We start from the raw sequence: 22,985 nt of genomic DNA, 5'->3' as shown, positions 1-22,985 counted from the left end.
ACAACAAAACAATTTCAAAATCAGAATGAAGTGCTAAAGGCTAGAGTTCAGAAAATCCAAAGGTTCAAAAAATCTATATCTAATTAGCATGTGCCAGTACTGTGGATGTGCAAACTGGGTAACTGTGCACACAAATGTGTCTAATTAGCTACCTGCATGCACAATTATCCAATTTATAGGCATTAGGACATGCATCCTGTGTGACTAAACTGAAAATCAAGCCAAAAGCATTGCGAAAATGGCAGGTGCATTGCCATGCATTCTATTTTCTGAAAATAGAAATCCAAACTGTTACACACTACAACTAAAATTAATTTGGGGCACTATTAAAATATAGGTGCAGAGACAACAATGCAGAATACAAACACAGAACAATTACAGACCAACTGGGACAAAAAAAGAGAGTGTGAGATTCCATGAGTACCTGAAGACACTTTTCTCTCTCATTTTGTCTCTCTGACCCACAGGTGGCAAATGAGAGTTGTTCTGGCCTTCAGGTATTTATTACAGTGCGTCTTGTGATGCCAGCTACTAGGAATCCACAGATATTACCGATACAGAGGGACACACACCGGAGCAGAACTGAGGTCCAAGACCTGGGTGAGAGCTTCTCAACCAAATACAGTGGCAAAACCACTTGTTAATGGAAGTTGCACACTGTGGTAGGCTAACAAGTTCTCTACACAGGCAGCTACTGCACCATGGAGTGGGGGAAATTAACACTTTTAGATGGCCCGTGACTTCAAGTGCCTCTCTCGGGGCTTCCTGCCACAGCCCTCCCAGTATCTGCTCCCTGAAAAACTCTAATCTTGAGTGGCACCAAAGCCATAAGACCACTGAAGCGAGAGCATGCACTTAATGGGAAGAAGAGAATTCAGCAATATATTTCAATGGAGATGAAGCAACTGTGACATTGTATCAGCACAGGAAAGGGTGAGTCAGTAAAGTGGATGCTTCACTGATTGTTCACACCAGAATCCCTAAAGATGGCGTTGAGCAGGGATCATCTCTGAGCAGGCCAAGAGAATCCTTCCATTGCAGCTGGGGAGCAGCTCTCTGTCTTTGATATTTCCTGGGCACCCACTAAATATCAGAGCATCCTTGTGGTGAGCCCTCACTCTGGAGTCACAGATTTTAAAGAGAGAGAGGTTGGATCTTGATCTTTTCATCTGACCTCCTGCCTTACCTCAGAGCACAGAGGCTGGTGTGACGGCTCTCATCTTGCCTCATTAGGCAGAGAGCTCAGACTCCATGCTCCCAAGGGGCATTTGCTCACTTCCGGTAGTTTTTCAGGTCCCAGTGATACCGGCTGTACATCCGAGACTATAGGTGTGGGAACAACAGACAGAGCCAACCTGGTCAGGGGCCGTGCCCTTGGACATCAGGGCCAGAAAAGGGCAGAGTCAGAAAAGGGAAGAGTCAGAAAAGGGCAAGCTCTTTCGAGAGAAGAGCGTCGCTCTCACCTGGATCTGAACAAGATCTTAGCAGGCTGCCGCGTGCTGCTCTAGGCCTAGCTGATTCTCAGAGCCAGGCAGCCCCTAAACATGCCGCTCTGCTGCTGACCTACTACATGGCCAGATAGCGGAGATGCCTCTCGCATGCACTTCTGCTTGATGAGAAGAGGGCATTACTGCACACACATGCATTTCAATTCAACTACTAAAGCATCACCCAGGGCTTATGGGACAAAGAGGCAGAGTTGCAGTCCTGCTTGTCCTAAACCAGGCCCAGGAGACAGTCTAGAGAGGCACAGGAAGGGATCAAGGGACAGAGAAAGGTAGGGATGCAATTTTGCATAACTGATGAAAATGTGCTAATGAGACGTACAACCCTCTTGTCCAGACACAGAACGTTCAGCGAGTTGTATTAGGGTGGGAGACAGAGTGCTCGAATGGCAGGGGGCTCGAATGGCCCAGCCCAAAGCAGATATACCCCAGTCTCTGTGCAGACAAAGCGGATTCTTCAAGGAGACAAGGCACCCGGGCCACGGGTGTCTCACGTGGGATGCACCCCGCTGGAATCCGCTCATGGCTTCTTGATGGGGGAAACAACCCATCTGCCGCCTTCTTCTTCTTATGCGACACTAGGGACTGTGAGTGGTGCTGCCTGCTAGCACTGGCTTTATGAGCCAGGGAGTGGTGCAGATGCTCCTTGGAGGAGACCCTTCTCGGTGCCGGGGCATCCCGCACCGAGGCTGCTGGTGCAGCTTCTGGTACTGGCTGAGGGCCGACTCCATCAGGAGGAGCTTCAAATGATAGTCCCGCTTCCTCTTAGTCCTGGGTCTAAAGCTCCTGCAAATGGAGCACTTGTCTGTCTGACCTTCTCCCAGACACTTAAGACAAGCAGCGTCACCTCTGGGCATAGGTTTCGTACACCTCTCGCATGACTTAAACCCCTGTGACAGAGGCATGCCCCGGTATCTGGGGAAAACGGGGGGGGGACCCCCCAAAGTAAGCTTAGCTAACTATGAAACTACAAACTACTGTAACTATCACTCTATGAAACTATTTACAACTAAGAAAAGGGGTAGGTAGGCACTTGTGAATGCAAGAGACTGAGCTGTTCCAACGACTGTCACAGGCTGTAAGAAGGAACTGAGCAGGCGGCAGGGACCGATATACAATGCCATGAAAATGCCACTCCAGGGGACTCCACAGCTGGGTACCACTAGGGGAAAAACCTTCCGCCAATCGTGCACACGGCGCGCACACACCTATTGGAATGGATATGAGCCATCATTTGAAGAAGAATGAATGGTTCAGAGTGGGCAAAGCGGGCACTGTTGTCTAGTCCTTCATACTACGAGAGCAAGGGGACACACGCAGCCGAAACACACCAAAATTTAAAGCTGACAAAAAGGGGTTTTTTAATAAAAAATGTGCCAAGCAGAGTTATCGTGCAGGACTAGCTGCCACAAGATACCACAAGGCTCAGCAGCAGTCACACAAAGATTTAACATTTCTATGAACAACAACAAGAACATCCACTATTACAGTAGGCATGATAAACTCGGGCTTCTGCTGCCAGACATAAGCCAACCTCATTCTCCAGTTCTGAACAGCAGATGGCTTGAACCAAGGACTGGCTTCCATAACAGGGGACCAGAGGTGAGGTGTTCTCAAGAGCGCGTCTCAATGCATTTCCAAGTCATTGTTAACTTCACCTCTCTTTGAATTCTAAGCGATTCCCTCTCAGTTCAGACAGCAGCGCAGAACACACAGCGCTGTATCAGCGTCACACAGCCTGGACTGCTCATTGGCATCCTCCAATTCTACACAGATAGACTTCAGCCAGTTAATAGCAGGGCTACCACCACTGCAGAGTTCTGGGAACACCATAAACTAAAGCAATGGTGCCCTCGCACTACACGGCTGCCCATCTGTAACATTTCTCTGTCCATTGCATTTTCACACCAGACCCTTCGTGCTTCCTCCCATTCTGCCCCTCACATTTTGGAGGAGCTCCCTGGAAACATTGCAAAGCTACCTCATGATCCCCCTTCAAATCTCTCTGTAAAACTCTCCTTTGCCAGCACATCTAAAAACACTTGACAATGGTTCGGCTGCTGGGTGTGCTGAGACGACACCTGTCATACTGGCCTGCACTGTTTCCTTGTACTTCCCTGACTCTTGTCTCCATCTGTTTCTCTTGTCTTACAGTTAGGATTGTCAGCTCTTTGGGGGGCAAGGGCCAGCTCTTTGTTCTGTGTCTGTACAGCGCCTAGCACCATGGAGTCTTGGTCCAGGACCGGGGTCCCTAGGCGCTACACTAATATAAATAAAAGAATGCTACATTTCTTGTTCTGGAATTCACACACTGTACCATGCAGCAAAGATGTCTATACCCCTGGAGGTAATATTGTAGGGTTTTCTCTGCACTGGTAGGCTGGCACCTCCCCTGCATTGCACTGAAAGGCCCATGCCATTGAGGGAAAGCTAATTACTATGGCTCTCTCTTGCTAAAGCAAGTGACAGCACTGGCAGGTTGGTGGATTAGTTACTGAACGAACAAAGCAGCTTCCCCTCCCCCTGCAGAGCAGGGCGGATAATCCCTGACTAACCAGAGGAAATGTCTCCCCTGACATAGCTGTGGCAGATTTAATGTGCCTGTGATGAAGTAAATCCTTCAGGAAACCTCAGAGAGGGAAGGAAAGAGCTTTTTCCCCACTTGCCCCATCCGAAATGAGGCTTGCTGATAAGCAGGGTGCAGCCAGTGATTCAAAGTGACACACACACCAGCATCAGGTTACACAGATTCTATTTGCTTTTCTAGTACTTTCAGCCAGGTAACAGATCTCAACTTGCCTTGAACTATCTGCTGCCATGGGCCAGAAGCAAAAATCTACTTCATAATAAGGCTGAGACAAAGAGCTAAAGCTGGTGCAAACAAGCACTCACTGGATGGGAAGTTTGTGTGCCACACTGTCACTTACAACAGCCTACAACCAAGGGCTCAGCCCTGTCCTCAGAGAGACAAGCAGCCCAGCGCTGCATCTCCTGTAGAGTCCAGCACCACTGGAGATTTTTCAAGGCAAGCAGTGCCTGCTACCCAAGATGAAAATTCAGCCCTAACCGAGCAGAATACAGCGCAAAAGGTTTCTCCTCCAAGGCAGTTGTGTCATAGCAGGAGGGGAAGAGGAGAAATCACCGTTTAATTTGTCTGTGCTGCATGTGGATCCACACGATGTCCACCTCCACTGTCTCCAGAGTCAAACAAGGGACTCTGTAGTATAGTACAGAACAGAATGAATGGCAAGGTCCCTAGAAATAAACCCTGATTTCCAGTCACCAACTGACTGCGTTTCCCGACTGACCCTTCTGTCAGGGCTTGGCTAGCTGGCCAATTACTGAGGAACATTTAATCAGAGTTTCCGCTGCTGTAGAAATCCGGTTGATTCAATTGTCACACACTCGGGGGCTTTTATCCCAGAAACGTACCCTCTCTCTGCACCGGCCAGCTCTTGCCAATCTATCATTGCTACTGCCAGCACCACTGGGAGGGGGAGGGGATGGTTTAAATTGTTTTTCCTTTTTATAATTTTGCCTCATTGTCCTACTAGTTGTCAGTGATTTTCTGGTACTATCATCATCTAGTGAGGGGCCAGTTATTGGCTGGACAGGGCCACCAGGAGATGCCCAACAATACTCCGCTGGAGCTCCGTGATTAGCTGAGAGGATCCCAACCTGGAACCATCTTAGGCATGGTTACTGAAGCTGCAGCAGAGACATACAGATAATTTATTCGTAACCACTTAGAGCCGACAATTACAGCCATAAATTCAGGGTCAAATATCCTGCTGAAGGCAATGATCAACTGATTGGACTTTTATTCTGTATTGAGGCTCTTGTTCCAGCCCAGATTGCTACAGTTTAACCTGCTATGAAGATTGTTTCCCACTGTCTTGAGGGCAAAAGGGAAAGAATGATGTATCCTCTTGTTCCTCTGGAGCAGCTGGGAGCTGAGATAACTAGCTCCCTGGCCGCCTCCGCACCGTGCGCATACTACCAATATTAAACCACCTGCATGCTGAAGCAAGCTCTCGGTCTTGATGGGACACGCGAGTGCAGCCAGTACAGCCTCACTAAGCACTCACTGGACGGGCAGGCTGCATACGTTTCTACAAAAAGAACAGGAGGACTCGTGGCACCTTAGAGACTAACCAATTTATTTGAGCATAAGCTTTCATGAGCTACAGCTCACTTCATCGGATGCATTCAGTGGAAAATACAGTGAGGAGATTTATATACACACAGAACATGAAACAGTGGGTGTTACCGTACACACTGTAAGGAGAGTGATCACTTAAGATGAGCTAATACCAGCGGGGGGAGAAAACCTTTTGCAGTGATAATCAAGGTGGGCCACTGTGATCACTCTCCTTACAGTGTGTATGATAACACCCATTTTTTCATGTTCTGTGTGTATATAAATCTCCCCACTGTATTTTCCACTGAATGCATCCGATGAAGTGAGCTGTAGCTCACGAAAGCTCATGCTCAAATAAATTGGTTAGTCTCTAAGGTGCCACAAGTCCTCCTTTTCTTTTTGCGAATACAGACTAACACGGCTGCTACTCTGAAACCACACATTTCTACAGTCGTCCCATAGTTCTGCTTTCCTGGTTTGCGCACACGCAGCCACCCAAGTCTATATTTCTCAGTGTCCCATGCACTTTGGGGAACATTAGGCCATTGCTGTTCTTATCGGAGAGAGTTCAGATCCCTGGTCACCTGGATAAGCACAGCCCGAACAGGGGTAGTACAAGCTTCCCACCAGTTGCTCCCCAGACCTGCTCTTACATCTCAAATCTGAACGGAAAGACCTCAGCTAGGGGTAAGAAAGATTCAGTCTTCGTGGCTCTTCCACGCTTGGCTTCTCTACCAAGGTTGACAACTAATGCCAGTTGTAATGTGGGCACCTGTGCACTGAGACCAACCACCAGTGGGTAACAACTTTTGCTCCCGACCAGCCAAGGAAGGGTATTCTGTTCAGCACTGCAGTGAGACAGCCCATTACGGCAGACAGACCGTGCCAAGTATTTCAAAGTTACAGGAGCCAAACATGTACCCATGGCTGCGCTGCTGGAAGGGACAGTTTGTGCCACCAGCCGCACAAGAGCCCCAGGGAGGCAACCGCAAGGCAGTTTTCACCCTCTTAAAGAAACAACAGCCCCAGTCCACGCCATTTGCTTCAGATTAGCAACCACATGGGAGGAGTCAGATACCAGTGCGGTGGGCACGGCCTAAGAACCTAAATGGGGTTAATGGCCTTTGGCTAAGCCGAAGTAGTACTACCGAAGGGATGGCTACGACACTGGAAATGCTCTTTGCCAGGGATGTTCCTGCTACAAAAATCAACATGGAAAGAATTCACGTGTATTTATTTTTGTTGTGAGAGGTTGGGTGTAGTCTCAAGCGGCCTGTCCATTTCTACTGGATCACAGAATCATAGAATATCAGGTTTGGAAGGGACCTCAGGAGGTCATCTAGTCCAACCCCCTGCTCGAAGCAGGACCAATCCCCAACTAAATCATCCCAGCCAGGGGATGTAACCATGTACTTTAGCTTGGTTACAACAGATGCTTCAAATCAATATTAGGTAAATGAGATGTTAACACAAAAATGTTACCGGCATTTTGATTTCACATTAAAATACAAAGTTCTTCCAATGGCTAATTTTAGTTCTTGTACGGATTGGCAAACTCCACTCAGCTACAGTCATTTGATGTGATCAGACCATTGCAAGTAGCCTTCCTTCTACTCTGAAGGAGACAAAAGGGTCAGTTGTGCTGCAGGATTGTCTCCCCAGAGGAGATGGAGCTCCAATTCATGGCAAAGTTGAGAAAAAATATAGAGATAAAAAGATGGGTTTAAAATGCTGGATAAACTCTTTAGTGTGTTGCAATATGCACAATTTAAAGACATACAGTTTAATTTAATTTGGTCTATAAATACTCAGGCCAGTCAGCACATGCCAAAGACTAAATGTCTCAGGGACTGTACCGGTAAAAGAGTGTAGTCTGGAGGAGATGGGTGAGAGCCTGGCAACATCACAGCTTGCCCTCCAACCCCCAATGTCAGTAGCCCCTGTGGTGCTCTCCTTACAGTGACACATGATGGCTGAGGCACCCACGTGCCAGTCACAACAGAGCCCCTGTTCTGCCAAGGCTCAACAAGGGGCATCGCAAGGTCCATCTTCTACCCAGGACGAAGGGCTGCAATCGACTGCCAAGGAGCTGATTCCTCCTACATGGCAGGTCCCCGATGGGTGGCAGAGACAGTCACCTACGAATCCCAGCCAAACAACTGAAGTCAGAGTTGAGGCCACAGAGAACTATTGACCAGTTTAAAACATTAGAGGATAATAGTATTAATGAGGCAAAAGTCAAGACGACCAACCATATCAAGGGCTTGTGTATGCTACAAATGGTTGACAGGTTATGTTGGCAAAGCCCCCTAGTGTAGATGCAGCACACGCCCAGAGAGGGAGTTTTCTGTCAGCATAACATCCCCCCCCCCCCCCCAACATCAGACAGAAGCACTCTTCTACCAGCGGAGTTGCGTCTCCTCTCGGGGGGATTTTGATGGCATAGCTGCGTCAGCTAGGTGGTGTGGTTTTTCACACAGCTGCCCTGACAAAACGTAGTGTAGACATGGTCTTAGAGTTCAGAAACGCTGACCATCAGAGTCAGGGAATACTTAGCTCCTCTTCCAATGCAAACCTTGGCTCTGTCTAGCTTTGGGATTTAAGGTGCCTGTCACATTGGTATCTAAGTGTACACAGGTATCTTAAACCTGACCCCATTTCCTGAGCATCCCTCACTGAATTTTCAAGTATGGACCACAGGCCCCGCCCCTGCTTTTCCCAGACAAAGCTCTCCATAACTGGCTTGTAAACTGCAAACCCGTCTCATGAGAGGCTAGAGACAAGACCTTCCCCAGGGTCTTGAAGTATGTGCCAGAGACCACAACATTACACATCTCCCTGTACATATCATCCACACAAGACCCTGCTCCCCAGCTATTTCTCCATTATTGGCCAAATACCCGATTCTGCCCCCACTCAACCTCCCAAAACTGGTTAGGTCTCTACATTAGCGATACTTGCTAGAGCCTCAGTCCAGAGACTAGGCTGAATGCAGGAAAAGCCCCAGTCTCCCCATCACGCCCTGCCAAGATGGGCCTGGGAGCCTCCTCTACTCAAGAAAGGCTGGAAGAGTGAATGCAAGCTGTCACTGTACAGCAAAATATCTTGCTGTTGTGATCCAAGGAATTCATTTCATGTTGCCACTAGTGGGCTCTTGCAATCAGTAAGAGGAGGATTAATAAGAGATGAGAGGGCCGAGCCAAAGCTGGAGTGGGAACCTGCCCTTTCGTATTCTTAGCATTGCTGAACACCATGCATGACGTTCAGATCTCCTGACTTTCCAGTCTGGTTTGGTAACTGCAAAGCTCAGGGAACATTTTCATGAATGGTCTATTTAACACAGCCAGCCCTACATTTTATTTTTTTAAATTCAGCCTCTTGCTCCCTGTTCTCTCAGATCTGGAACAGGGCAAAGGCCACCAATCCAAACCAGCTCCCTTGCTTTGGGGAGGAGGAGGAGGAGGAGAACTGCAACTGGTTTGTTTTTTTAAAAAAAAGGAGAAAAATCAGCAATGAGCAGGATACAGCATTGACACACTGCAGTGTAATTATGTTATTAACTTTAAAAAAAGGGCCCTTTGCCAGTTGCAGCTCATGTCTACGAGCCAAAAGAATTTTCCTGCAGTTGGTGGTTTTTGGAGAAGGTTTAGGATAGCAGTGTAAAGGAATCCAACCAGCAAGAGGTGTAACTCTACCTCGGAAAACAAAAAGCCCTTCAAATCACCATACGGCTGAGTGGGAAGCTGAGAGTTAAACATTCTAAATGCTGCAGAGACCACACAGCAAGGGGGAGTTTCTGTCAGTGAAAGACAGTGATGGACTGGTCTACACACCTCCCCCAACCACTCATCTACCCACTGAAGGGGAATGGCTGGGAGGGAGGAAGGTAAAGAAAGAGCGTCAATCATTCAAGAGTTGGATCAACCACTCCCAGTGAGGAGACAGAGTCAGGGGCTGTTTTGCGAAGTAGGGGAACATAACTTATGCTCTGTGCTGAATCTGCAGAATCACTCCATGGTTTCAAGAATCGCTCATTTGTTCGAGATTCCTGGGCATAAGGATATCGCTCAGGACACTGCATTTGAACAATAAGAGGATGGTGAAAGCACAACACTCCATTCCAGGCAACTTGAGGAGATGGGGGCAATGAGAATGCAAACCTCCAGCTAACCCTTCCCAATTCCCACCCCAAGAGTGATGAACCTGCGGATCCCACCAAACCAGCATTTCCATGTTTTAAAGGGAAAGGTCTAGGGAAGAACACTGGACTAGGAGAGCAGAGGACTCAGCAGGCTTTCCAGCCTCACTGCAGTCCATCATTCTAACATAGTCCCACAGTTCTTCTGCAGCAATCTGTAGAAGAGAAGTTTTCCCTTCACCAGGGAGAGGTCTGTGCTACAACTCGAGTGCAGAGAACAGTAGCCACAAAGGGTGAGTAGTAGTGGGGCGGGCGCCCAGAACACAGCACTGCTGATCAGCGTCTTAAGATATTCCATGTCTGTGAGAACACATGTCACCCCAGCCACCTTGCCCACACCCGGGCAATCACCAGAACATCCCTGCTGCTGCTAACCCAGGCTCAGGTCCCCCAGTGGGAGCAATTCCGGGAGGCCCAACAGCATTTTAAGTATGCATTGATTAGTATGGCTCTGAGCAGCTAGAGGCCATCTGCTTACAGTGTCAGCAGCACCTGGCAACTCTGGGCTCCCAATGCTAGCATCCGTGGAGCTGGAAGCCTTAGCCACCAGCAGTGCTGGCCAGGGCAGGATTTCTGCCTCCATCACCGCAGCCTAGCAGCAGCCCAAGGCAGTTTTATTAATCACTTTCTGCACCAGGCCAATGTGAGGGGGGCACAGATGGGGAAGCATCTGGGACAGCTGATAATGTACAGAGTTAAGTTCAATAAAAGGCTAGAAAGGAATCTAGTCAATGGATGCAGCTGGCTCTGCAGTGAAGTAGGAGGAATACTGTCTGTTCTCTGGGGAGCTCACAACACAGGGCTGGGCAGGAGAAGAGAGAAGGCAAGAAGCAGGTATTATTTCCCCTTATCAGACAAGCAGGTCTCCCAAACATCCAGAGGCACCAGACTGGCACATACAAATAACTCCCCTCCCATAAGAGGATTTTTTTTTGTAACAGCAGAACTTGAGGGCACACAGTCACCATCATGCCCAGACAAGCCACAAAGCTTCAGTCCCAGGGGAGCCAGGAAGTGCTGGGCAATACCATTCCATTTTATAACGCGTTGTTAGCCATACAGGAAGCAGGCAGGCAACTCCTGAGCTACCACTGACAGAGAAGTGAAGTAGAGGGAGAGTTTATGGTGCAGTAAACATCACACCTGGATCAAAACATATAGGGAGCTTTGTCGGCTTCCCAGTGTTTGTCGGGCCAGGGAAAGCGGGTAGAGCTCTGAGAAGCTGGACATTATTGCTGAAAAGACTTTGCTTCTCCTCGCAAGGTTTAGACTAGTTACAACACAACAAGCGCCAAGGCTCCAGTATCCTGAGATGGAAGAGAAGCCAGAGCTGGGTTTATGAGGCAATTGTCTCAGAGAAACTAGAGGGATCACTACTTCTCCAAGGAGCAGAAGGAGATACTAAGCTCCAAGGCACCCTGCTTTGGGACTGGTGCTAGTTACAATGGCATCGGCTGCAGGCCCTGCCCGGCCAAATCCTGAAATCCCACAGAGGGAAATTGTTTAGATCCACCTGTCAATGGGGATCACGGATTACTCTGCACTCTTCATTCAAGGGCATCACTCCTTCCCGGGAGGATCGGGTTCTGGAGGCTCAGCTGATTAGCAGGCCTGGGTCTCCAGGTTAGCTCTTGGGTGAACATAAGCAGTGTGGAGGCAGTACGTTGAGCCCTGGACTCCCCTTGCGGTTCCAAATACCTCTCCTCTGGGGGAGAGCTGCATCTAGCCCTCCTGATTCACAAAGGGAAAGCCAAAGCCTAAGCACCTTCAGGTCAGGAGAGGAAGGGAAATCCTGGCTCTTTTTCCTTTTGGTTTGTTTAGCTTAGCCTGTGAAGAGGCAGGGCACACTTTTAGGTATTACTTGTTACAGCAGCTGCCAGAAGAGACTTGTCCAGCTTTATTTTATCCCTCCACCCTGTGTGTCTTGGCATCCCACAACACCCGCTCTACAGTGAGACTCTGGCAGCAGCAAGGATGAAAACCACCAGCATTAGCAATGTCTGGACCTTCCTGGGCTGCAAGTTCCTGCCATTCTGCTCTCTGCTGAGTAACTTATGATTCAGTTGCCAAACTCCATCATCGACTTGAGGTGCAAGACAGGCAATTGTTTAACATGACAGCACCTCCTGCCCAAACCTTCCCAGTGCTTCCCTGTGGAAGGGAAGCACTGAAGTTTGGAAGAGTCTAATCAACCAACTGTAGCTCACAGGTCACTGGCCCAGCTGATAACTTTCCCCTCTGATTTTGCCTGGGGTAAATACATGAAGAACCATAGAAATGTCAGGCTGGAAGGGACCTGGAGAGGTCATCTAATCCAGCCCCAACTCTGAGGCAGGACCAAGTTAAACACTTGTCCGAGATGGTCTAAGTCAGGGGTCCCCAGTGCGGTGCCTGTGGGTGCCATGGCACCTGCCAGGGTATTTCTGTGTGCCCGCAGGACAACCCGCCGCTGAAATGCCGCCAAGAAGCGTTGCCATTTCTCAGTGGCATTTCAGTGGCAGCTCTTCTTCCCGTTGCCACTTTTTGGCCGCGGCATTTTGGTGGTGGGGTGTTTGGCGCCTGCCACAGTCTTCTAGGAATAGCAATATGCTATTCCCACAAGAAAGGTTGGGGACCACTGGTCTAGGTTGTCTAAACTGTTCTTAAAAACCTCTAGTGATGGGGATTCCACAACCTTCCTTGGAAGGCTGTTCTAGAGTTGAAATACCCTTAAGTTTTTCCTAAACTACAACCTAGGATAGAAATCTCAGTTCTTTGTAAAACATGAAATAGGTTAACATTTCTACCAGCAGCTATTTAACTTAAAGGGACAGGCAATCTATTTGGATCATACAGGGAAGGACATGGAGCCCAATCTATTGAGCATTTCCTTAAAAACGATCATGTTAGTTCTATGTCTCCATGACATGCTGAGAGCACATTACACCAGTGCTCTGTGCTGACATCTTACCCAGGGAACTATCCTTCACCCTGTGCAATACCTGCCAATGCAGTCACAATAAGCAGAGGTGCTCAAGCTGAAATCCCATTGGTTTGCGGGATGTTCTTTACAAAGGCTTCTGCATGCTGGATTTGCTTCCTCCCTTGTTCTGTCAGGGTTGGAATTCATTAGCCTTCTGGACACACTGCCAGGCTCATTACCCCTGTAGATATTTGGGGAAGGAGTGGGTTGGTGTGCCTGCGGAGATGTGGGTTGCATCTGGGGCTTTTACACAGCAGTGCGACTCTAATGGTTGAACATTCATTTGGGCATGGCATGTAGTTCTGATAACTATTCTAATGTGCTAAAGGCCTGATTTTAGGGGGTGTGCATTCAAGTCAGCAGGAGCTGGAGGTGCTCAGCGCACCTGAAAATCAAGTCACAAATGAGTAGCTTTAAGTCAGGGCGACCAAAGTGCAGCCGTCACACCAAACAGACGTTCCATCTTGATCCAAGCAGCCTGGCCATGAACAGTAAACGAGGATGTTGCTTGCTGTCTTCTTCATTTTATGCCAGATAGACACTGCCCTCAAATTCCCAGTGTGACCTCAGCTGGGTAAAGTCTGGGCACATCTGGTTTAAGTGACCAGTACTAACCCATCAAACTTACAGTAGTCTCACTACTGGAAAGTGCAAACTTTTCACAATATGTTTTATTTTTGTAGATCTGAAAAAAAAAATTCAATAAACTAAAAATTTGCAGTGAAAACTTCAACTTCAAAGTTTTCTACCATAGAATCATAGAATATCAGGGTTGGAAGGGACCTCAGGAGGTCATCTAGTCCAACCCCCTGCTCAAAGCAGGACCAATCCCCAATTAAATCATCCCAGCCAGGGCTTTGTCAAGCCTGACCTTAAAAACTTCTAAGGAAGGAGATTCTACCACCTCCCTAGGTAACGCATTCCAGTGTTTCACCACCCTCCTAGTGAAAAAGTTTTTCCTAATATCCAACCTAAACCTCCCCCACTGCAACTTGAGACCATTACTTCTTGTCCTGTCCTCTTCTACCACTGAGAATAGTCTAGAATCATCCTCTCTGGAACCACCTCTCAGGTAGTTGAAAGCAGCTATCAAATCCCCCCTCATTCTTCTCGTCCGCAGACTAAACAATCCCAGTTCCCTCAGCCTCTCCTCATAAGGCATGTGTTCCAGACCCCTAATCATTTCTGTTGCCCTTCGCTGGACTCTTTCCAATTTATCCACATCCTTCTTGTAGTGTGGGGCCCAAAACTGGACACAGTACTCCAGATGAGGCCTCACCAATGTCGAATAGAGGGGGACGATCACGTCCCTCGATCTGCTGGCTATGCCCCTACTTATACATCCCAAAATGCCATTGGCCTTCTTGGCAACAAGGGCACACTGCTGACTCATATCCAGCTTCTCATCCACCGTCACCCCTAGGTCCTTTTCCGCAGAACTGCTGCCTAGCCATTCGGTCCCTAGTCTGTAGCTGTGCATTGGGTTCTTCCGTCCTAAGTGCAGGACCCTGCACTTATCCTTATTGAACCTCATCAGATTTCTTTTGGCCCAATCCTCCAATTTGTCTAGGTCCCTCTGTATCCTATCCCTGCCCTCCAGCATATCTACCACTCCTCCCAGTTTAGTATCATCCGCAAATTTGCTGAGAGTGCAATCCACACCATCCTCCAGATCATTTATGAAGATATTGAACAAAACCGGCCCCAGGACCGACCCTTGGGACACTCCACTTGATACTGGCTGCCAACTAGACATGGAGCCATTGATCACTACCCGTTGAGCCCGACAATCTAGCCAATTTTCTACCCACCTTATAGTGCATTCATCCAGCCCATACTTTAACTTGCTGACAAGAATACTGTGGGAGACCGTGTCAAAAGCTTTGCTAAAGTCAAGAAACAATACATCCACTGCTTTCCCTTCATCCACAGAACCAGTAATCTCATCATAGAAGGCGATTAGATTAATCAGGCATGACCTTCCCTTGGTGAATCCATGCTGACTGTTCCTGATCACTTTCCTCCCATGTAAGTGCTTCAGGATTGATTCCTTGAGGACCTGCTCCATGATTTTTCCGGGGACTGAGGTGAGGCTGACTGGCCTGTAGTTCCCAGGATCCTCCTTCTTCCCTTTTTTAAAGATTGGCACTACATTAGCCTTTTTCCAGTCATCCGGGACTTCCCCCGTTCGCCACGAGTTTTCAAAGATAATGGCCAATGGCTTTGCAATCACAGCCGCCAATTCCTTTAGCACTCTCGGATGCAAAGCGTCCGGCCCCATGGACTTGTGCACGTCCAGCTTTTCTAAATAGTCCCTAACCACCTCTTTCTCCACAGAGGGCTGGCCATCTACTCCCCATGCTGTGATGCCCAGCGCAGCAGTCTGGGAGCTGACCTTGTTAGTGAAGACAGAGGCAAAAAAAGCATTGAGTACATTAGCTTTTTCCACATCCTCTGTCACTAGGTTGCCTCCCTCATTCAGTAAGGGGCCCACACTTTCCTTGGCTTTCTTCTTGTTGCCAACATACCTGAAGAAACCCTTCTTGTTACTCTTGACATCTCTTGCTAGCTGCAGCTCCAGGTGCGATTTGGCCCTCCTGATTTCATTCCTACATGCCCGAGCAATATTTTTATACTCTTCCCTGGTCATATGTCCAAGCTTCCACTTCTTGTAAGCTTCTTTTTTATGTTTAAGATCCGCTAGGATTTCACCATTAAGCCAAGCTGGTCGCCTGCCATATTTACTATTCTTTCGACACATCGGGATGGTTTGTCCCTGTAACCTCAACAGGGATTCCTTGAAATACAGCCAGCTCTCCTGGACTCCTTTCCCCTTCATGTTAGCCCCCCAGGGGATTCTACCCATCTGTTCCCTGAGGGAGTCGAAGTCTGCTTTCCTGAAGTCCAGGGTCCGTATCCTGCTGTTTACCTTTCTTCCCTGTGTCAGGATCCTGAACTCAACCAACTCATGGTCACTGCCTCCCAGATTCCCATCCACTTTTGCTTCCCCCACTAATTCTTCCCAGTTTGTGAGCAGAAGGTCAAGAAAAACTCCCCCCCCTAGTTGGCTCCTCTAGCACTTGCACCAGGAAATTGTCCCCTATATTTTCCAAAAACTTCCTGGATTGTCTATGCACTGCTGTATTGCTCTCCCAGCAGATATCAGGAAAATTAATCTTCACTGGAACATGGACACACAGACAGCAATAAAAGCCCCTGGCCATACACAAGAGTAATGGTACAAGTGGCTCTGATGCAGTATTTGGTACACCCTCCAAAAGAGAAACTGCTGTAGACTCACCCAGTGCCCGGGTTACCCGCATCAGCACCTCTCCCACTTTCATTCTGGTCTCTGCAGTCTGGGGTCCTGTGGTGCCTGGTGAAGTGCAGCCATACTGGGCCAGTAGGCAGGGGAGGATTTGCTCTGGGTACACATCTGACAGAAGGGCAACACCTGACGTTCAAAACAAAAAAGGGGTACATGATTCAATCTAAAATATAAGGCAGAGGATGGAGAGTACGTAGTATACACAGTTGTTAGGATAACTGAAGAGAGAATAGGTAGGAGCACCTGGACATATGGACCCAGGATGTCTAACCATGGAGCACCAAACCACAGCAAACTTACAGAAGAAAATCAATGTCAGAGTCTATTCTGGGTTTACTACCTCTCTGCTCAGTGAGCTTCTCTGCCTCAGAGGGCTCTACCCTCCAGGTCAGTCCCTCCCTGGGGCAACAGACTCCCATTCAGCTACACCCAAAACTACCATTTTACTTCTCAGACCAATAAAATGCTAAGAGTATCTGGCCCCAAGGGCTAATCACCTGTGGATCTGTGAATATGGGTGGGGTGGGAAAACTGGTCTTGCAGCTGCAAAATGCACCCCCCCACCCCCGTTCCTCCCCATCTCAGCTCCATTAGTGACTGAGCAGAGCTGTAAAATACCATGGTTCCCACCTCCCATTAATTGCTGCTGGGCAATTGTTAGCAGTACAGGTTACTGCTCCAGCCCTTTGTGTGGTGGATGTAGCTGTCATCCATGATCTCAATCATAGCTGTAGGGTACCAGCAGACATCCACTGGGGCACAGAATGAGAAGGAAGAGAGCTTGCAGATGGAGATTTTTACAGTGATTAGAAGAGGCAGGTTGTAGGCAAACCTTTTTATTTGCACAAGGCAGTGTCAGTTGATAGTTTGGGGGATTCTGATGGTATTTGTTCACTTTGGCATCTCTAGCACACGTCAACACGCTTGCCAAACAGTCTCCGTCTCCTCACACTTTTAAGCCTGAGGATCACAGTATCTTGCTGTCTGTACCAACCTGGGAACCTGAAAGGTAGTTCTGGGCCAGCCCATCACTCCCACTGTCACCCAAGAAAAAATGGCACTGACTGTGCCCTGGGAGAGCGGGGCCAGCTAATCAAGCTACAGAGTACTCACTCCTCCCCAGACCTATCTGCAGCCAGTAGGCAGGGGTGACCAGAGCGCAGCCAGACTGACAGGGGATGTTAACCAGACAAAAACTAGTTACAAAACTGAAGGGAAGGAGAAGGGTCGAAGCATCACTGAAAGCTGCCTGAGCTGGCAAACAGCAGCACTGCGGCACTTAATAGTGCTCAGCTAAGCTCCGGAGACAAATTCACCCTGTAGCCTAAGATGGACTCTCTTTGACCTGCCTTGCAATGGGGATTGTGGGAGAACACCAGGGAGTTTATGACCCAACATAGTGGTCTCCTTTGCACCCCTCACTGCTCTCTCCTCAGACTCTCCCTCAAACACCGTACTTGGGGACTGACAGCATGTGTCCTACCCTGGCCTCAGTACTCCAATCTCTGGTGAGCCAAAGTTCCAAGGCAGGTCCCCAAAATCATGAGACTGGCTCAAACAAGAATGAAGGTTGAGGATTCATTTGCTATCTACTTTGAGCCTTTGGGGTGTACCTGGGTTACGTTACAGCTTTTCTCCATGGCCAGGAGGGCTCCAAATGGAGTGAGCCCCTTCTGTAGCACATGACTGAAGGAGCTGGGGCTTCCAGAACACCCCCAATATTACGAGCCAGGCCCTAGCAGCCCGAGGGTTGGTAGGACTGTCCAGTGCACCATTTTCCAGGGTTCAGTCCTGTCGCCAAAAGCTGACAGCGCTGAACACAATGTTGCGCGTAGCACAGACCAGGACAGGCCATATTCAGCATCCCGTCAGTGAACACAATTGCTGGCATCTGGATTCAGCCCTGGCGAGGTTCTTGCAGCATGGTGCTGGCCTGGAGATCACTGGCAAGGCAAGAGTCAAACAAACAAACAAACAACAAAGGCTGAGGTTGAACACAGAAAAGGCAAGGCCTCAAGGTGCGCTGTACAACAGACAAGGCATTGGGGCAAGGCCAAGGGTTTTGGCTTTCCCAGCAAAGACCAATAGGCTGGGATGAGAAAAATCAAGGCATCAGCACCAAGTCACAACAGGAATTCAACCTGGGTCACATCAATTCAATAAATGAACCAACCTTGGCCCCTACCCCTTTCCCTCTCCCTTTGGCCGTACGCCTGTGAGCTCTGCAAGGCAGCTCCCACGTCCCTATCTCCTCGGACACTTCTGAGCGCTCATAAGAGACCTCAACCCCATCGACATCAACAAGGCAACCCTAGCCAAGCTTCCTCTAATCACAGCCCCTTCGTATCAAATCTCTCTCACATTCAGCTCATGTGGTCTGCCTGTCGAACCGTTTACTCTCCAGTTCAATATAACTTCCAGCAATCTACTCCCGTACACTAAGGCTTGTCTACACAGTGGGATAGTAGGCTCTACAGGGGGTAGGGTGGGGTTGATTTCTAATGCATAACATTTTAGGGCACTGTAATTGGCCTGTGTAGACCCTGCTGGTGCGCTTTAATGGAGTGCTGTTTGCGGAGAGTGCATTGTCCCACAAGCCCTAACTAGTTCAATGAACTGCTCCTTACATAAGCCCCCGGTTGTGGTCCTCTGGCATTGCTGGTCTATTAATAAATAGCTTTTACAGGGGCTGGAAGTTTACTATGTGACAAGTTTCTCTTGAAGATCAGAATGGGCTCGTGTCACATGAGTAACTCATCTTGTACTGCTCCAGGTTGAACACCACAGCAGATGAGAGGAGACAGCTCACAAAATCTGTTTCTAACAGTCCATGCACTGTGTATCTCTCAGCTCTGGAGTTGCTATTTCACCTTCTTAGTCGAGTACGCCCCCCTCTCCCCAGTAGTCTCCAGATTACATGAAACCCATGCAACAACCTAAAGATTCCTGGAGAAACTCATTCTAGCAGAAGACTGGAAGTTGAGAGTTGGCTGGGTCTAGCTATGAAACGAATGTACATCTTCACCCACACACGCGGAGCGCTGGAGGTACTGGAGCAGGGGAGGGGAAAGGACCCAGTAAGTTAATAGTCTTCTGGGATCCTGGTTAAAATCTGATGTCAGGCCCAGGTGCAGTGTACCTGGAATCTCCGTGCAGACCCTGATGGAACTGCAGGTAAAGACCGGGCCAGCAGGGCCTGTGCTTTCCGACACCATTTGATCCTGGCGCCGAGTGTTAATTCACTGTGATACCTACAAAAAACTTGGCAGCTGCGCGTGGGGGGGAGTCAGGGCTGGGACAATGCAGGGTGCTGCCGACTAGGATGGAGACGCACTGGCACCGCTGGGTGGGAGAGGCCCAGACGAGAAGAGCAGAGGGTACTATCGGGCAGGAATGAGTGGCATCGGAGCTCCGGCCTTTATTTGAATGAGTAATGAGCTTCATATGGAGTATAAAACTGACATGAAAGTCCTGCTGATATAACTGACGTGACTCCTTTTAGCCATACCCTAATTATGTAGAAAAGAAGAGAAATCCCTACCCAATGCCCTGCAGACAGGAGAAAATGAGGCAGCTGGAGCCGAAGCCTCATCTCAAAGGCCAGGAAGTACATGGATTTTTCCTTTTTAGATCTGTAACCACCTCCGTCACACAACTTCCCCCCTGCCATATATGTAGATAAATCGCAGCACTGGCAAAACCAATGGGAAACTGTTTCCACTTGCTCTGCAGAGAGGAAAACTAACAGCAGGTTTTGCCCACGCAAAAAAGCTACACCCAGCATTGCTCAGCCCTCCTACCTGCAGCCAGAACAGATTTCTCTAGGATCCATGCCTGGGTCTGAGCTTAGCTTTGAGGAGGCCCTTGAATTCCAGGCCCCTGATCCTTCTCCTTGTATGTCTCAGCCCTGTCTAGTTCTGGAAGACCCTTTCTCAGATGGGGTGGCCAGAGCTGCACACGGCATCCAGGTGAGGCTGCACCACTGATTTACATGACATCCATCTCTGTACGCAGTGCTGTAGCTGTGCCGAAAGCTTGTCTCTCACCAACAGAAGTTGGTCCAATAAAAGATCTGACCTCACCCACCTAGCCTCCATGACCCTTCTCTGTATCATTCACCATCCCATTCCTTATGCTTTCTGACATTGTTTGATCCTGGCTGCTGAGTTGTAATTCACAGTGATGCCTACAAGAAACTTGATGGCAGTTTGATTCCTGGTGTGCTGAGACCAGAGCCTGTCATGCTGACCAGTAGTATCTCCTCGTCTCCTTGTCCTCCACCACCAGGCTGTTTTCTGTTGATTCTTGTCTTACACTGAGGTGGTCAGCTCTTTGGGGCAGGAATTGTCTTTGTTCTGTGTCTGTACAGAGCCTAGCCCCGTGGCGTCCTGGTGCGGGACGAGGGATCCTAGGCACTACAGTAATACCCATAATGATTCATAAACTAACTCAGAATTTGAGTTTAATTTTCAGGCTGAGCTAGAGACATGACCTAGCTGGTTACTAAACACACCACACAGTTCCTCTGCTCAGACCTCTGAACAAAGCCAACATGCTATGGTTGGGCATCCAGCTTGATAGCATGCTAACTATGTTTGAGAGAAATTATTTAACAGTTCAAAGGAGGGGAAACTGAGGCAGACATCCCAGTTCTACAGCTGGTGGGGGCGGGGTGCTCCATGTGGAGCCATCCTACAACAAACATACTGAGAACCAACCAGCAGACAACTAGGATGGTAGGAAAGGATGAGTCCATGAAGGGTGTAAGTGCTCTCTCTCAGGACTGAGCCACAGATTGAAAACATTGGAGACTCTCAGAGGCTGAGAAATAGGGAATCTGAACATGCCTGGCCGTTTTGTCTGAACGACCCTGAAGGGAAGCATGACCTTATGATTAAAGCACAGTACAGGAGCCAGGAGACCTGACGGTGTTCCGAACTGCCATGCTTTGTCCAGGATTTGCAGTTCTGAAACTGAGCTCAAATGACTGCAGACTTATTTTGGGTTTGACTGTCAACGTAATAAAAAGCAGATACTAGTCAGTGAGAATTATATAGTGGCACAAAGCTTTCCTGGCCCTGACAAGCAAACAGGCAGTGGTGAGGGCTGACACGCAAGATCTAACTTCCTCCCATCCTCAGAGCAGCAGCCCCCACCCATAGACCCCATATCATAAGTATCAATGATCTAACACTCCCTGTCAATTACTGGCCACCAGCCTACATAGATACAGTGGGATAGTGCCAGACCCCTCTCCCTTCCTATATCATGCTCTGGGGTGAGACCTGATTTCAGTTCTCAGCAATGCCTACACAGCTTGCAAGTTCCAACACACTTGCAAGAAAGCCCTACCGCAGAAGCAGAATGTGTTGCCCAGAGGAAAAGGGAACCTGCCGAAAGCATCCATCAGCTGCTCTCAACCTATGCCCTACATCCCCGAAGGCCATTTACAGTGTAAGACTGACAATGCTTTCTAATCTTATCTAACCTGTTACTTCTGTGTATATTTAGTGACTCAACGCCACAAGAAACTGTCACAGTTAATCAGAACCGTAAGCGGCTGCTAAACATGTGAGGAGCTGCCCACAGTACACGAATCATTCAAAACGCTATCTAAGCATGCGTGCATATTTCACCTGCAGGGCAAGAATAACCTCATCACACTCAAGACTGTACAGGCAGAGAGGAAAGTGTACTGATAAGCTAATCTTCCAGTTGTTTCGGAAGGGTTGCTCTTCCAGTCATCAATTACGAGAAGCAAATATGGTATTTCTTCTCTTGCTCCTACTCCAGCCAGCAAGAGAAGTGGGGACAGACTGGGGTTTGGGAATTTTTCAGGAGCCAGTCTTAACCACCCCAGACTGCCTTCATCTCAGATTTCTGCTGCACTGCAGAGGAGGTTCAGAGACGGAGGTAACTAATTGTACGGTCCAGTAGTGGGGCAGCTGCCCCACTCTGATAAGCAGGGGTTAAAAGCAGCCAAGCTAAGCTGATTGGTGAAGCAGCCACAGCTGTGGCCAGCTCAATTAGGGCCCAGCTGGCCCTGATAAGAGGGCTGTGGGCCAGAAGCTGGAGGAGTCTCACTCTAGCCCTGGAGTAGGAAGGGCTAGCTGCCTGAGAGGAAGGTACCTGAAGTGGAGCAATGCTGGGGAAGGGCAAGGGAGCTGGGCAGCTCCAGCCTGGTAAACCCCTAGGTTGCAAGCCTACCAAAGGTACTGGGGCTGCAGCGGGGCAGCCCGAGGATAGGCAAAGGCAGCAGGTCCTAACCCCTTGCCAATGATGAGTGGCCATTACAGGCTGCAGTCACCACAGTGAGCGGGGGCTAGATGATGACTGGCAGTAGCCACTGAGGCAAGGTGGGGATAGAGGGTTGGAGCTTCCCCTGGGAGGGGGACCCAGAGTGTGGGGGCACTGCCAGGGGACAGGACCCCAGGTAAAGGGGCATCGGGGTCCAGGAGGAAGCGCTCCATATGCTGGAGAGCCAGTTCCTGAGATAACCAGCAGGAGGCGCTGCGCCGGTGAGTCATCGCTTCACTACAGGTCCGCAGGGGTTTTCTTCCTCCATAGTTATGCGTCTCTTAAGCAATACATTGTTTACCCCTCTAAGAATCTAATTGATCATGTCCCTAAGACTTTCCTTCCAAAGGAACAATGCTACCTTATGCACCCAACCCAGCGATACACAAGAAAGATCTGTCTACTGAAGAGAGAGACCTGGGTCAGAGATGGAAACAATGCACATCTATGAGACTGACTAGGATGCATGGCCTGGTTCCCCATCTGGCTCAACAGTACTAGATTTGTGTGTTTAAGATTTGGAAGGATTAGATGCCGAAAGGTAGAATTCTAAG

At 48.8% G+C, this 22,985-nt stretch overlaps 1 protein-coding gene across 4 annotated transcripts in view; it reads right to left on the bottom strand.

The window, feature by feature from the left end:
• TANGO6 (transport and golgi organization 6 homolog) overlaps positions 1-22,985 on the bottom strand; it is a 93,837-nt gene that overhangs the window by 18,394 nt on the left and 52,458 nt on the right. For 3 of the 4 annotated variants that reach the window (XM_073308309.1, XM_073308310.1, XM_073308311.1), the window contains one exon: positions 16,108-16,260. In XM_073308309.1, coding sequence (XP_073164410.1) covers positions 16,108-16,260 — 153 coding nt within the window. Of the gene's footprint in view, positions 1-16,107; positions 16,261-18,014; positions 18,078-22,985 lie in introns of those variants that run through there. The other variant, XM_073308312.1, reaches the window with a different exon arrangement.

Source organism: Lepidochelys kempii, chromosome 12, assembly GCF_965140265.1.
Source record: "Lepidochelys kempii isolate rLepKem1 chromosome 12, rLepKem1.hap2, whole genome shotgun sequence".
Lineage (NCBI taxonomy): Eukaryota > Metazoa > Chordata > Testudines > Cheloniidae > Lepidochelys > Lepidochelys kempii.
The sequence above is the reverse complement of the archived record's forward strand: the minus strand, read 5'-3'. Positions and strand labels throughout refer to the sequence as shown.